The sequence below is a fragment of the Gigantopelta aegis genome, chromosome 13 (assembly GCF_016097555.1).
Source record: "Gigantopelta aegis isolate Gae_Host chromosome 13, Gae_host_genome, whole genome shotgun sequence".
Lineage (NCBI taxonomy): Eukaryota > Metazoa > Mollusca > Gastropoda > Neomphalida > Peltospiridae > Gigantopelta > Gigantopelta aegis.
In genome coordinates, this window is record NC_054711.1 from 24,124,874 (window position 1) to 24,140,206 (window position 15,333).

At 34.9% G+C, this 15,333-nt stretch overlaps 1 protein-coding gene across 1 annotated transcript in view; it reads left to right on the top strand.

The window, feature by feature from the left end:
* The window catches only part of LOC121387235 (titin-like), a 481,073-nt gene that overhangs the window by 108,956 nt on the left and 356,784 nt on the right, over positions 1–15,333 (top strand). Inside the window, exons 29-39 of the mRNA XM_041518261.1 lie at positions 253–381; positions 1,854–2,042; positions 3,224–3,400; positions 4,484–4,756; positions 4,971–5,162; positions 6,026–6,209; positions 6,836–6,954; positions 8,383–8,501; positions 9,565–9,785; positions 11,162–11,458; positions 15,019–15,173. Of these exons, the coding sequence (XP_041374195.1) occupies positions 253–381; positions 1,854–2,042; positions 3,224–3,400; positions 4,484–4,756; positions 4,971–5,162; positions 6,026–6,209; positions 6,836–6,954; positions 8,383–8,501; positions 9,565–9,785; positions 11,162–11,458; positions 15,019–15,173 (2,055 nt within the window). The remainder of the gene's footprint in view (positions 1–252; positions 382–1,853; positions 2,043–3,223; positions 3,401–4,483; positions 4,757–4,970; positions 5,163–6,025; positions 6,210–6,835; positions 6,955–8,382; positions 8,502–9,564; positions 9,786–11,161; positions 11,459–15,018; positions 15,174–15,333) is intronic.

The window sequence follows — 15,333 nt, forward strand, 5'->3', positions numbered from 1 at the left end:
ATCAGCAATTCCAAGTCTTATAAAATCTTTAAAAAAAAATAATTATCTACTGACATATGCAACCTGTTGATGAAAAAACTAAATTACATCTCATTGATGTATTGAATTTCATATCTCTGTATCCATTTTAGGACAAAATATACTGAAATTTCTTTTCCTAAACCTATAAGATCATCAAAGGTGGCCTCTAACTAATGTCTTCTTGCTAGTGCGTCCGGAAGGACTGAGTATTGTTGTTTTGTTGACTTTTAGACCATTGATTGGGTGATGACTGTGGAAAGGGAGTTTTTCCTTCCCTATATTGCTGGTAACCTTGGCAGCTCCTTGGAAAGAGCTCAGGAGTTGCAGCAGAAACTGGAAGACTTCGGCCCTGTTGCAAAGGTATATATCGGTGTCTACATCATGAGCCATTTTACAATGTCTGTTTTACTCTTTAAAATTCAGTTTGTATATTGTTTAAAGCTGTGTTCACATATGAACAGATACAAGTTGTAAGTTGGATAACGTGTGCCCAATCCAATTGAACATTATATGCAATGAAATAGGTTTGAATCAATCAACAGATACAAGTTGTAAGTTGGATAATGTGTGCCCAATCCAATTGAACATTATATGCAATGAAATAGGTTTGAATCAATCAACAGATACAAATCTGAATATGGATATGGCAAAAATCGCTAACTATTATTTTCATTGGAGGTGTTTACATATGTCCGGATGAACATATGGATGTGAGATGCGGATAAGGACACAATGTCAAACCATATGCCAGAAGCTGACAAAAATAGCTTCCCATGCTAGTTTTATTTGAAAAAACTTATTTTGCTTTTTTAATCGTCCATATGTAAACAATCATCTGTTGCAAAGGTATATCAGAGTCTACATCATAAGCCATTTTGAATTTTACCTTGTCTACATCAAATACATCTACAATTTTACAGTGTCAACATCATAAGCCATATTCCAATTTTACCTTGTTTCCCATGAAATTTGAAATCCTATGGCTTGTATTAAAACAATATGATTTCATTCAAAATTTCTTCATGTAAGATTACTTGCTTCATGTTTTCGTTCCTCATAACATCTCTGTAAAAGTTTATCACACAAGATGTGATCTTTTATATTAGTTTCTGAAACATTTTACATATAACTGGACTTTGTTGATAAAATGTATTGAACTGTTAATTGAATATACATGTAATCCAAAAATTTCACTTTCAGGTAAATTACTAGATTTTGCATTTGTGGAATGTTTTACTTTTAAATACAGAACGGTAATAAATAAAAAAATCAATAGAATGAGACTTTAACTTTCAATACTTACCAAACATAGCAAAGTAATGAAAGACAATCTTTTAATATATAGTTTATAGTGCCTCAGTATTTTAAATTTGATTAATTCCATTTTATTTTAAAAACTATGAATTCTAAATTACATTTTTTGATTATCATTTTCCCTAAAAATAGTTATTTCAAAAAAAAATTGTTTTATTTTGAATTGCAAATTTTAAAATATTTTCAGTATTTTATACATAATGTCAACATAATATATTTTTAAAATTCATCTGTAGTATATATTATGTGAAATATAATATCTAATATTTTTGATTTTTTTTTCTTGAAGGCACAGGAGGAACTATGAATTGTAAATTACATTTTTTTTACTATCAGTGTATATAAAAATACTCCTCACACATAGTTATTTGAATTTATGTTTTGAAATTTATTTTAAATTGCAAATTTAACAATATTTTCAGTATTTTATACATAATGTCGACATAGTAATTTTTAAAATGCATCTGTAGTATATTATGTGAAATATAATATATACTGTTTTTGTCCAATGTTTCTAGAAAGCACAGGAGGAAATTGAAGGACACTTAAAGACTGCAGAGTTGCTGTCCCTCAAGGGAGACACAAAGGGACAGAAGGATCAGATTATTAACGAGCTGGTCAAGGTCCACCAACGCTTCCAGTCACGCATCAACGAGTACCAGATCCTACTGAAAATGACAATCCAGTTCTTCAAAAACCTGCATCAGGTCAGAGTTTTGAACATTTACAAGTTCTGCTTGGTGTATCTGTTTCATTTTATTTTTGTTTTGTAGTTATTTCCATACTTGCATCCAATTATGATTCAGTGACTGGGCCATTTACCTTTGTTTGACACCCAATAGCTGATGTGTATTTTTGTGCTGGGATGTCGTTAAGATTGTTTTCGTTCATTTGTTCATTCGTTCTTTCGTTCATTCATTCATTTCTTCATTCATTTGATTGTTTGTTTGTTCATTCTTTCATTGACCTGGGTATATACCTCAGCTTTCTGAGCTGTCTGGCACGGAAGAGACCAAAATTTTCAAATATTATCTGGAGACAAGTAAATGATTATGTCTGTGATCATTTGAAGTTTTCTGAACTGTGACACATCCAGGCAGTTGAATATGATGTACAGTACATGAAACCCCTTTTAAACTGGTAACTCAGTAAACCAGAATTTCATCAAAATTGGATGTTTTTCAGTGGCAGTTCTATATAATTGTTCCTACAGTTCACATGATGGAATTTCGTTTGTTTTGAATATGTATGATGTTCTCACCAATGTGTGTGTAACATAATTTATCATATAATATGTTACATTTTCAGTGCAATCAAAGTATGTGATTTTTTTCAAATCACATACTTTAAGAATTTGATAACTTTGCAAATTAGATGTAAATTAATCGAGGTCACGACACTTCGTTTATTGACATTTAAGCAAACGTACTAGGGTGACACTCCATAATTGACATATGCATTCATAGTCATCAAATAAAAACTTTTCAATAGCAATTTTACACTGAAAGCTGTTCAGCGTTCAAAAAACAAAAAACGTTAAGCACTAGTTTATTTTGATGTGAGGACATCCAAAATGAGGTCATTCAAGTTTGACGTCATTTCCATTCAAAAAGACATCGCACCACATATTCTTACGTCATTTGAATATCTAGTAATGGCGGACTGGAATTAAAGTTGCATGTACAGTTTACAAAAACACGTATTAAGCTTGAAATTATATGATAAAGAGATTATTACCATCATGTTTTTCGGTATCGTCAGTATTATATATTAGGAATACAAATAATGTATTATGCTCGCCAGAGACTCTATATTGACGATACCGAAAAACACTGGTAATAATGGACTATGTACCACTAACTGTATATTTTTAATTGACATGTTTCAGCTGGATGAAGTAATAGAGCGAACGGAGCATGCCTACGCTCAGCTTCAGCTTCCAACAGACCTCATGCAAGCTGAGAAGATGCTTGATGATCACAAGCGCAAGAAGTCTGAAATCTCCCAGATGATCCACTTCACTGCCGATGAGGGAGAGAAGATTGTACGCAGAGTGCGGCAGCAGGTACGTGCTAGACACCTTTCATCACAGGCTATGGTATGTGCTGTACTGTCTGTGGACATACAGAGAATAACCAGTTAATCTTATTGGATATATTTTTTTTACATCAAAGGCTACAGTGTTATAGGATATTAAATGAGCTTCCATTTCATATCATGTTTATGTCCCAACTGTAAATGATTTCACGAGAGACATGAACATGATATGAAATGATAGCAAGTTTAATATGCTATTTATTACCCCATAATCGATCTTAATTTATATCACTCAACTCATTTGGTTCATATTCCTGTAGGGTTGTAGTGTGACAATTGATGACGTCATTGTTTGACATCAAAATTATCAAATGTTTGACATCCAGTAGCCAATGTCCCCATCAGTGGGCCCATTGGGCTATTTCTCGTCCCAGCCAGTGCACCACAACTGGTACATCAAAGGTCATGGTATGTGCTATCCTGTATGGCATGGTGTATATAAGAGATCCCTTGCTGCTAATCGAAAAGAGTAGCCCATGAAGTGGCGACAGCGGGTTTCCTCCCTCAAAATCTGTGTGATCCGTAACCATATGTCCAACGCCATATAACCATAAATAAAATGTGTGAGTGCTTTGTTAAATAAACCATTTCCCTCCTTCCAGTAGCCAGTGATTAATAAATTGGTATGCTTTAGTAGCAGGTGCATGCGCAGGAAATTGTACTGTAGTGGGTGACGTTTTTAAGAGTGTCGAGTCATTCTACCCAAGAAACCTGAACTTCAACTGATTGGTCTTTTTCTTATTCCAACCAATGCACCACAACTGGCCGTGGTATGTGCTTTCCTGTCTGTGAGAAAGTGCATATAAAAGATCCCTTGCTGCATTAGGAAAAATTTAGTTGGTTTCCTGTGATGACTAGATATCAGAATTACCAAATGTTAGCATTCAATAGCCGATGATTAATTAATCAATGTACTCTAGTGGTGTTGCTAAACAAAACAAACTTTAACTTTTCAACCCCGAACACGCACACACGCCCACACTCCTGAGTGATGTCAAATGTTTTCATTACATTTTTTACACATTCCTTTCTTTTCTTTTCCTGTATCCAGGACGCGACTGCTGTTGCGCGCGATGATGTCCGTGGCGTGCTGAGCGTCACGGAGGAGTACAAGCGCCGCTGGAACAGCACATGGGAGGAGCATCAGCGGCGCCTGCAGCAGAACCTACAGATCTGCCAGTTCAACTACGACCTGCGGCAGATCCACTCCGAGATCGACGAGCTGCACCAACACCTGCAGGCCCGCCGCGGCAGCTATGGCAACAACCTGCCCGCCGCAAAGATGACCTCGCAGGCTTTCCAACAGTTCGAGCTAACTGTTGATGTAAGTGGATTATTATCCTGAGAAGGCTGAAAATGCTGTATTTGAACATCTCAGGGGGAGCATTAAACATTCTTTTTTAAACCATCTAGAATATGTTAATAGTCTTTTTTTTCCACCTTACACACAAGATTTCGTATCTCTATATCTGACCTTAACATTAAAGGTAGACAGCTCTGAACTAATGTTATTTTGACATGTTGGTTGTGTGTTGTAGATAATAGAGAAGAAGATCACAAATTTCACGAGCACGGCTGAACTGATGGTTCAGGACAAGCACTACGACTCGGTGCACATCCGGCGAGAGATTGATGTGCTGCGAAACAAGTGGAGCACGTTCCACACGACAGTGCGCGACTACCGCTGCCAGCTCGACACGTCCATCCTCTACTTCACACTCATAGAAGAGGTCAGTATGACTCAATGATATGTCATTTCTGTCTGTTGTCTTTCTCTGTTTCTTTGTTGAGTTTAAGGTCCATTCTCTACTTCATGCCCATAGAGGAGGTCAGTGCAACTTGAAGATATGTCTGTTGTCTTTCTATGTTGAGTTTAATGTCCATTCTCTACTTATCACTCACAGAGGAGGTCAGTGCAACTTGACGATATGTCATGTGTTTCTTTGTTGAGTTTAATGTTCATTCTCTACTTCTCACTCATAGAGGAGGTCAGTACGACTTGACAATATGTCATGTGTTTCTTTGTTGAGTTTAATGTCCATTCTCTACTTCTCACTCATAGAGGAGGTCAGTACGATGCCATCATATGTCATGTCTGTCTGTTGTCTTTCTTTGTTGAGTTTAATGTCCATTCTCTATTTCTCACTCATAGAGGAGGTCAGTATGACGTGATCATATGTCGTGTCTGTCTGTTGTCTTTCTTTGTTGAGTTTAATGTCCATTCTCTACTTCACACTCATAGAGGAGGTCAGTATGACGTGATCATATGTCATGTCTGTCTGTTGTCTTCCTTTATTGATTGTTAATGTCCATCCTCTACTTCTCACTCATAGAGGAGGTCAGTACAACATAACGATATGTCATGTCTGTTTGTTGCCTTTCTCTGTTGAGTTTAACGTCCATTCTCTACTTCACTCTCAGAGGAAGTCAGTGCAACACGATGATATGTGATGACTGTCTGTTCTCTTACCTTCGTGCTCCATTGCTAGGTCAGATGTTTTGGCTTTATTTTCCAAAAGTTTCCATTGTCAAATTTAACCTTACATTACTAAGTTTAACCATTTACTTAATCTTGATAATTCTTCTGTTTCAGTGTGAGATGTGGATGAAGGAAGGAAGTCTCCTGCTGATCACAATCGGACGTCAGTCGACCGAGTGCCGCACACCGCAGGAGGCAAGCGAACTCATCAAGAAGCTAGAGAAGTTTGTAGAAGAAGGCAAGCCTAAACAAGAAGAGAGGCTTAAACAAGTATCAGAGTTGGCTGTTCAGCTGTATGGTGAGACCATTAACCCTTTAGAACCCATTAACCCTTCAAAACCCATTAACCCTTTAGGTTCCAAATCCAGATATGCAAGGTGTTCATTATCTTTGGAAGTAGGAAACTGTTTGATAAAAAAAATTAAGTTACTATATCTACTGAGCAATGAGAATTAAAGGAACACTTCATGCTTAAAAAACCCATAAAGAAACACTTTTGTGCAAAAATGTTACATGTTTGGTACTGTAAAAATCATAAAAGAAACACTATGTAAAAGAAAAATCACAAACATTTCATATAAAAATAAAAAAATCATAAAGGAATGCTTCATGTTAAAGAATTTTTGAAAAGGAACACTTCATGAAAAAGAAATAAAAGAGACACTTGACTAAGTGAAGCCATACTTTCTACATAGAGATCAGGGGCTTAATTCACAAAGCTTTCTTAAGCTCTCTTAAGCATCATCACATTTTCCTTACAAGTATTTTTGCATTGCACTGCAAGATCACACAATTGTGGGAGTTAGTGAAATAGACCCCAGATATTCTTGTGTTTGTAATATCTCAAAATTTGTTTTATGCCAACAGAAAAGGTATGTACCTTATGAATTAGGGACATTGACTTTATATTTGTTGTGCTTGCAGGAGACCAAGGTCCAAGCCGTATCCGCAATGTGGTCATACAGTACCAGGACCTAATGCAGTCGTTTGAACAAGCCGACAACGAACTCTCCAATTTGAAAGACAATATGGAGGGAGCCAAGGTCAGTTGAGTTTTAGGATATTTCTGTAATCCTCTGACACACTGTTTCTTTCTTTGGGGTGGGATGTAGGGTAAAACACTTGCCTGAAGTGTGCTCAGTCTAAGATCAATCCTCACTGGGCTGTTTTTCATTCTAACCAGTGCCCCGCAGCATGTATAACAAAGGCCACTAGCTATCCTGTCTGTGGGATGGTGCATATAAAAGATCCCTGGCTACTAATGAAAAAATGTAGCGGGTTCCTTCTCTAAGACTATATGCCAAAATTACCAAGTGTTTGACATCCAATGTGCTCTAGTGGTGTTCATTGGGCTATTTTTCGTTCCAGCCAGTGCTCCACAACTGGTGTAACAAAGGCTGTGGTATGTACTATCCTGTCTGTGGGATGGTGCATATAAAAGATCCCTGGCTACTAATGAAAAAATGTAGCGGGTTCCTTCTCTAAGACTATATGCAAAAAGTACCAAGTGTTTGACATCTAATGTGCTCTAGTGGTGTTCATTGGGCTATTTTTCGTTCCAGCCAGTGCTCCACAACTGGTGTAACAAAGGCTGTGGTATGTACTATCCTGTCTGTGGGATGGTGCATATAAAAGATCTCTTGCTGCTAATTAAAAGAGTAGCCCATAGAGTGATAGTGGCTTTTCTTTCATAACTATAAATTAAAAAACAATTTGTTGAGTATGTCATTAAATAAAACATTTCTTTGTTTGTTCATGCATTCCTTTCTTCCTTTTCTTTCCTGCCTTTGAAGTCCATATCTGTCAGCTTCTTGTCATCCATTTCCCAGTAATTGTCGGTGCAATTGTAATGATGGTTATATTAAAGGGACATTCCTGAGTTTGTTGCATTGTAAGATATTTCCGATTAATAAAATATTTCTACGATTAAACTTACATATTAAATATATTTTCTTATTTAAAATATCAGTGTCTGTATATTCAATGTGTTTCTGGTCGTCTTAATATTTGTAAGAAGCCCAAACTGAATTTTGTTTTCAAATAATTTTGTACGTACGAAAAACCCCAAACATTTTTGGAAATTAAATTAAATTTAACCTAGAACAAATACTAGAACGATCAGAAACATGTTTAATATACAGCCACTAATATTTTATGCAATAAAATATATTTGATATGTAATTACAATCGTTTAAAAAGTCTCTGTTAGTTGATAACATCTTAAAAATTGCAGCAAACTCAGGAATGTCCCTTTAAATATAATGATATAGTATAATAATATTCTTATATGCAGTGTATAAAGTACCTTAACCTTTTTTACAATATTTATTCAAAACATTTACCAAATGGATTACAAAAAATAGGATTATACAAGAGAAAGATATATTTAGCAAACTGAGGGCATTTTGTAACTGTTTAATATTCTCTGTTCTCGGCTATTACTATACCATCTTATGTTGTGATTGTTTCAGCCTGTTGAAGAAATGATGATGTCACAACAGGCAGTCAAAGCTGCAGCTCCACAGCAACAGGCTAGACCACCGCGCATCATTCAACACCTCAAGAATGCCGAAATGGTCGAAGGAGCAAAGTAAGCCCATAGAGGATTAGTATTGTGACATGTTTTACCACCCCACCCCACCCCCCCCACCCCCACTAACTTATTAGGCATTTTCATTTCTTTAAACCCACTGACCCTATATTTCCCAGAAAGTTAATTTTGAGCTACTTTGAACATCACAATGACCGAAAATTTGTTGGATTTGTTAGAATTGATAATTTAAGCAAAAACATTGTGACGAATATGTTAATTGTAAAAAAAAAAGCTGCAACAACCGAAAATATTTTACAGTGCTTAATAATCCAGAGTCGGCGTCTTTAAAAGTGTAATGCAGCATTGTAAAATGATAAGAAAAGCATTGGTTTTGTAATTTTAATCCTGGGCTTCTAGAATGTTTATAAAATTCACTAGCCATGGGATCAGTGGTTTTAAACATTTACTAGCCATGGGATCAGTGGTTTTAAACATTTACTAGCCACAATTAAAAATCCACTAGCCGTGGGATCAGTGGTTTTAAACATTTACTAGCCACAATTAAAAATCCACTAGCCGTGGGATCAGTGGTTTTAAACATTTACTAGCCACAATTAAAAATTCACTAGCCCTGCCTTACTTTAAGTTAATACAGTTTTACTAAATAATAGTAATAATCAGATATGTCACCTAAAGAGGACATAGAGCTTAAAAACACTAACACTGGGGGGGGTTGGGGTGGGAGCAGGATATTCATATTTACAAAATAGACGTAACTGCAGTATTGACCAAAAAAAAGGTTCACTAGCCCTGGGCATGGCAATAGTAGTTATTTATTAGCCCAACATTGAATATCACTAGCCATGGGAGTGGGGCTACCATAATGTTGAAGCTCTGTTGGGCATGGCAATAGTAGTTATTTATTAGCCCAACATTGAATATCACTAGCCATGGGAGTGGGGCTACCATAATGTTGAAGCTCTGTTGGGCATGGCAATAGTAGTTATTTATTAGCCCAACACTGAATATCACTAGCCATGGGAGTGGGGCTACCATAATCTAGAAGTCCTGTTTAATCTGAAATTAATAGTTAGATAAATTTTTGCCCTTTTCTCGACAGATTCACATTTGAGTGTCGTATCGAGAGTGACACCCTGGCAGAGGTCACCTGGTTCAAGGACAACCTGCCACTGACGAGCCCAGACTACGAGACTCGCTACGTCAATGGCGTCGCCACGCTGACGATCGAGGAAACATTCTCCGAGGACACGGCTCGATACACCTGTCATGTCACTAATGCTGCTGGCTCAGCAGAATCATCAGCTCATCTCACTGTCAAAGGTACAGTACATTACCAACTGTATTGTCAACCAACCACCCGTAGTTGGTTTCTTATGAGGCCTTAATTTTAGTAAAATTCATACAGTACATGTCACAATGTTAAAACTGAACTAACCCACCAATGGGTGGTTTCTTAAGAGTATATTTTTTTTTACTAAGATTCATACAGCACATGAATCACCTGTAAAGTCAACCAACCACCAATAGTGGTTTCTTAGGAGTTTCTTAAGAGTAATTTGATAAAAGTTCATATTGTACTTGTCACAATGTTAATGTCAACCAACCACCTATGGGTGGTTTCTTAGGAGTGTAATTTTAGTAAAATTCATACAGTACATGCCACAATATTACAACTTAACTAACCCACCCATGGGTAGTTTCTTAGTATAATTTTATTAAAATTCATAAAGCACATGAATCAATTGTAAAGTCAACCAACCACCCATAGGTAGTTTCTTAAGAAGTCGTAATTTTAGTAAAATGCATACAGTACATAACACTACTATAAAGTCAAATAACCCACTCATAGGTGGTTTCTTAAGAGTCGGTAATTTTATAAAAGTTCATACTGTACATTGTACATGCCACGATGTTAAAGTCAACTAACCCACCCATAGTTGGTTTCTTAATGAGTCAGTAATTTTATAAAAGTTCATACTGTACATTCCACAATGTTAATGTCAGCTAACCAACCATAAGCATTTTCATAAGGAAGGAAGGAAATGTTTTATTTAATGGCGCACTCAACACATTTTATTTATGGTTATATGGCGTCGAACAATTTCTTTAGAGTCAATAATTTTAGTAAAATTCATACAGTACATGACACAACTGTAAAGTTAACCAACCAACCATAGGTGGTTTCTTGGGAGTCGTATATACACAGATATAGAGATACCTATATGTATGATGGGTAATCCACTATTAATATTTTATTATCCCCAACTCAAATATGTTTTAGCTATAATGCTGTTAAAAGGTCTGCATTACGTGTGACCTCTTGAATGATTTCATTTAGCATAAGTATAAGAAAAAATTATATATCAATTTCAACATATTCTCATCCAAACAAATATGATGTTGAATAATTTTGTTGTAGTATTAATGATAGATTTTTTTTAATGTTGAAAATGTTATTGTTCTTTACATTGTACAGAATCAATTTTAAATCTCTACTTGTTTGTTTTTCTTGTCGGAATTTTTATTTTCTTTATTCCTGCAATAAAGTTTTTCAATCTCTTTTTACATATTCTGTATAACATATTCTAGTATTTCTTAATATTAAGTATCATCTGCAATAACAGATTTTCGTTTTAAACTTTCAATTCGTATCCCAATAACTACTTTATTTATCTCCCCTGTTTACGCTCTTCCAGAAACTCATCATCAAATCGTACCTCCTGAATTTCTCAAGACCTTGAAGTCATGTGAGGTTGTGGAAGGGAATCCCTTTTCATTTGAATGTCACGTGCAGGGAATTCCCTCTCCTACCGTATCATGGTACAAAGATGAGCTAAACATTGACAATTCTCCAGATTATGTTTTCACGAAAATTAACGGCATGTGTTGCCTAAAGATCAGACAGGTTGCTCAACACCACACTGCACGTTACACCTGCCGGGCTCAAAACTCGGGCGGTGATAGTGCATCGTCTGCAAGACTGTCGGTCATACGTAAGCGGAATTTCAAATTTTGGCATGAATCCATCCCCAACCGACCCACCCCTCCACCCCCGAGTTCAGCATGAAATAGCAAGAGGACTCATTTTGAAACATTTCTTTTGAAACATTTGTTTTGAAATATACATTAGCATGAAAAAATTCATATTTTGACTTTTTTTAAAACCCGGATTTCAGCATGATATAGCAAGAAAACTAATTTTATAAAATTCTTGTGAAATCTACATTGACATGAAAGAATTTTATAATTTTAATGGAACAAATCTATTCTCCAACCACCGCAAGTTCTGCATGTTCTAGGTAGAGGACTAATTAAAGAAAGTTCCTAATGGGTTGAAATAATATTATGTTCTTGCTGGAACATTACACCCTCTGAATTTAGCATGTAATAGGTAGAGAATTATTTTTTTTAATTCCTTTTGAAACCTACAATGTTAGTGATTTCCCTAGAAATTTAGCAAGGCATGGTAGACCAAACACTTTTGGGGCATTTTCACCATTTTCGGGGCACTTGTTTTGCATTAAAAATACACAAAAATTAATTAAATAAACATTAATGTAATTTATGTCCTTGCTTTAATAAATGAATGACAAAAGATATAAAAGACATATTTTATTAATTAATAATACTTTTTTAGGTGTTTTATAAAGGCAATTTTAGAATTAATTAGTGAAAAAGGCTTGTTTAATCTCAGGGCAGATTAAGACAAGATGGTGCTAGACTATTGAGGCATGGTGCCTCACCATGCTAAAACAAGCTAGGGAAAACACTACTACATGTACTTTATCATAAAAACATTTCCAGATGTAGGCATGGTTAATTTAAAAAAAAATAACATAGAAAAACCATCCTTTTAAAATTGCAATCAGCATTAAAGAATTTCACATGTGGGCATGGATAACTGAAAAAACAAAAACAAATATTGACATGAAACTAAAAACATGAAATAACAAGAATTCTTTTTCAGCCATCTGCCATATTTAAACGTTTTTTTTTTTACAAGCATACTTTGACAAGAAATAATTTCAGTTTTTCCAGTACAATAAAAGCTACTTAAGGCAACACACATTTGGTGTGTTGTTACTTGTTGTAGAAGCTTAATATATAGACCCCTTTAGGAAATACTTCCTCATCAAAAAAAAATATAGTCCGGTTTAGGAAATACTTCCTCATCAAAAAAAAGATATAGTCCGGTTTAGGAAATACTTCCTCATAAAAAAAAAAAATATAGTCCGGTTTAGGAAATACTTCCTCATCAAAAAAAAAATATAGTCCGGTTTAGGAAATACTTCCTCATAAAAAAAAAGATATAGTCCGATTTAGGAAATACTTCCTCATCAAAAAAAAAAATATAGTCTGGTTTAGGAAATACTTCCTCATCAAAAAAAAAATATAGTCCGGTTTAGGAAATACTTCCTCATCAAAAAGAAAATATAGTCCGGTTTAGGAAATACTTCCTCATCAAAAAGAAAATATAGTCCGGTTTAGGAAATACTTCCTCATCAAAAAAAATATATAGTCTGGTTTAGGAAATAGTTCCTCATAAAAAAAAAAACACTTAAAAATTCTGATATGCTTTTTGAAATCTTTTTTTTTGATGATTATACATAGTATTTAAATAACCCATTGGTTTGTAGTTACTAGTTATATGTAGTACTAACAGATAACAACTGTGCAAGTGGTATAGTGCCACTTGTATAACAGAACATGAGGCAGTGGTCAGGCATAGGGTTAACTGAACAATTTGATGGTCGACCTACATGTGTATGTTGATTTTTCAAACAGTACTTGTTAGTTGAGAGCACTTTCTAAAATTAGTAGTCATATGACCCTCTTGATAGTGTTGTATTGTTCACAGAATATATTCTGACATAGAAATTGTATTGAATTGCATGGAGTAATTAATGGTGGTGTGTAACCTTAAGGTTGCATGAAATAGAAGAAGATATTTCATTTAGTTTCATTTCAAGCACCTGTTCGAGACACACTGACATGAAATAGAAGAAGATATTTCATTTAGTTTCATTTCAAGCATCTGTTCGAGACACACTGACATGAAACAGAAGAAGATATTTCATTTAGTTTCATTTCAAGCATCTGTTCGAGACACACTGACATGAAATAGAAGAAATTTCATTTAGTTTCATTTCAAGCATCTGTTCGAGACACACTGACATGAAATAGAAGAAATTTCATTTAGTTTCATTTCAAGCATCTGTTCGAGACACACTGACATAAAAAAAATTCAAAGCCAATAACAACCAAATAGATTATTTTCCACCAACACTCTCTTCCCATTTTTTTGTAAGAGTTCCATTTTTATTTCATCTCACACAGTAATAGAACTTCTATCCATCTCCACATTTCAGTCCTTGTCTTTTCACCCACGACTGGTGTCGGTCACTTCAAATTCATCTATCTGCCATCTCATGATTGTCCTATATCGCAATAACAGTTGCTATCACTGTTTTAATAGATTAAAATTTTGTGGTATACAATACTAACCTTGAATTAATTATTGTGGAAAAAATATGCATTTTACAACTTGGCTTGTATTAATTCAATAAGAGGAAATTGACTGTATAAAATGTAGTTGTGTTAATTATGAATTTTTCCACTGGCCTTTCCTATTAATTGCTTACATATCTGTCCTGTGTAAAATAGATGGCTATTCCCTGTTTACTTAATTAAAACGTGTCTGTTTGCATTTTAATTATTGTGTAGTTATTTGAATATTAATAAAATTATGTCATCTTCACACTTTTATTATTATTAGGGTGTTAACTATATTGAAACTAGATGTATGTATAACATTGAAGAAATTGCATATCATTTTTTTAGTTTTCAAACTCATGTCTTTATTCTTTTATTTTTTATTTAATCTATCCAGTCTTTTATTTTGTTTTCTTTTGCAAAGAATCTTGTATTGTGCAGGTAAAATGATGAAAGAATTTAAACATCAAAAACTCTGATTTATGTAATATCTTATTCTTGTAATAAACTTAAAATAAATGTTCTCTAATTAAAAATGGAAATAATTATTCACACTGATTAAAGGGACAGACCCAAGTTTTTAAACACTAAGGCATATATATTTTTTACCTACACCCTAGTTTCAACCCATAAAATAGACACTTAAGTTTGGTTAATTTACAAACCTGTAACAAATGTGGATACAACAGAGTGAAACAAGAGTCTGTGACGTTGAAATACCCTTAAAAATAAGACTAAAATGCAACTACATAACCTTTAGTTCTGAAACACACCTGTGTTTTTACAAATATAAAAAATAAATTTTGTGGTATTAGAAAAACCAGGATGACCAAAAACACTTCAGTTCTACGGAAATGGATAATCTAAACAATAAAATATAAATAATGTTTGATTTCAGTGATCATAAACGGCTCTAATAGTGAAAAATATGCCTAGTGTATAAAAACTAGGGTCTGTTCCTTTAAGAATGCTGTTATACTTCAGATATTTTAAAATGTTATTTCATTTCTTACCAATATTGGGTAACAAATGATAATTATTTTCATAAATCCCATTTCAGCACTGCAGATTCCAGCTTTTCATCAACCACTACAGGATGCTTCAATCCCAGAAGGCAAAGGAGTCCGTCTCGAGGTTAGATTCACAGGCTCTCCCCAGCCGGAGATTACGTGGTTCCGTGGGACAGAGGTCATCACATCGACAGGACTGTTCAAGGTACAGTATGCAAACCAACTATAAAAAGGGGTGGGATGTAACCCAGTGGTAAAGTGCTCACTCGATGTGCAGTCGGTCTGGGATCGATCCCCATCAGTGGGCCCATTGGGCTATTTCTCGTCCCAGCCAGTGCACCACGACAAGTATATCAAAGGCCATG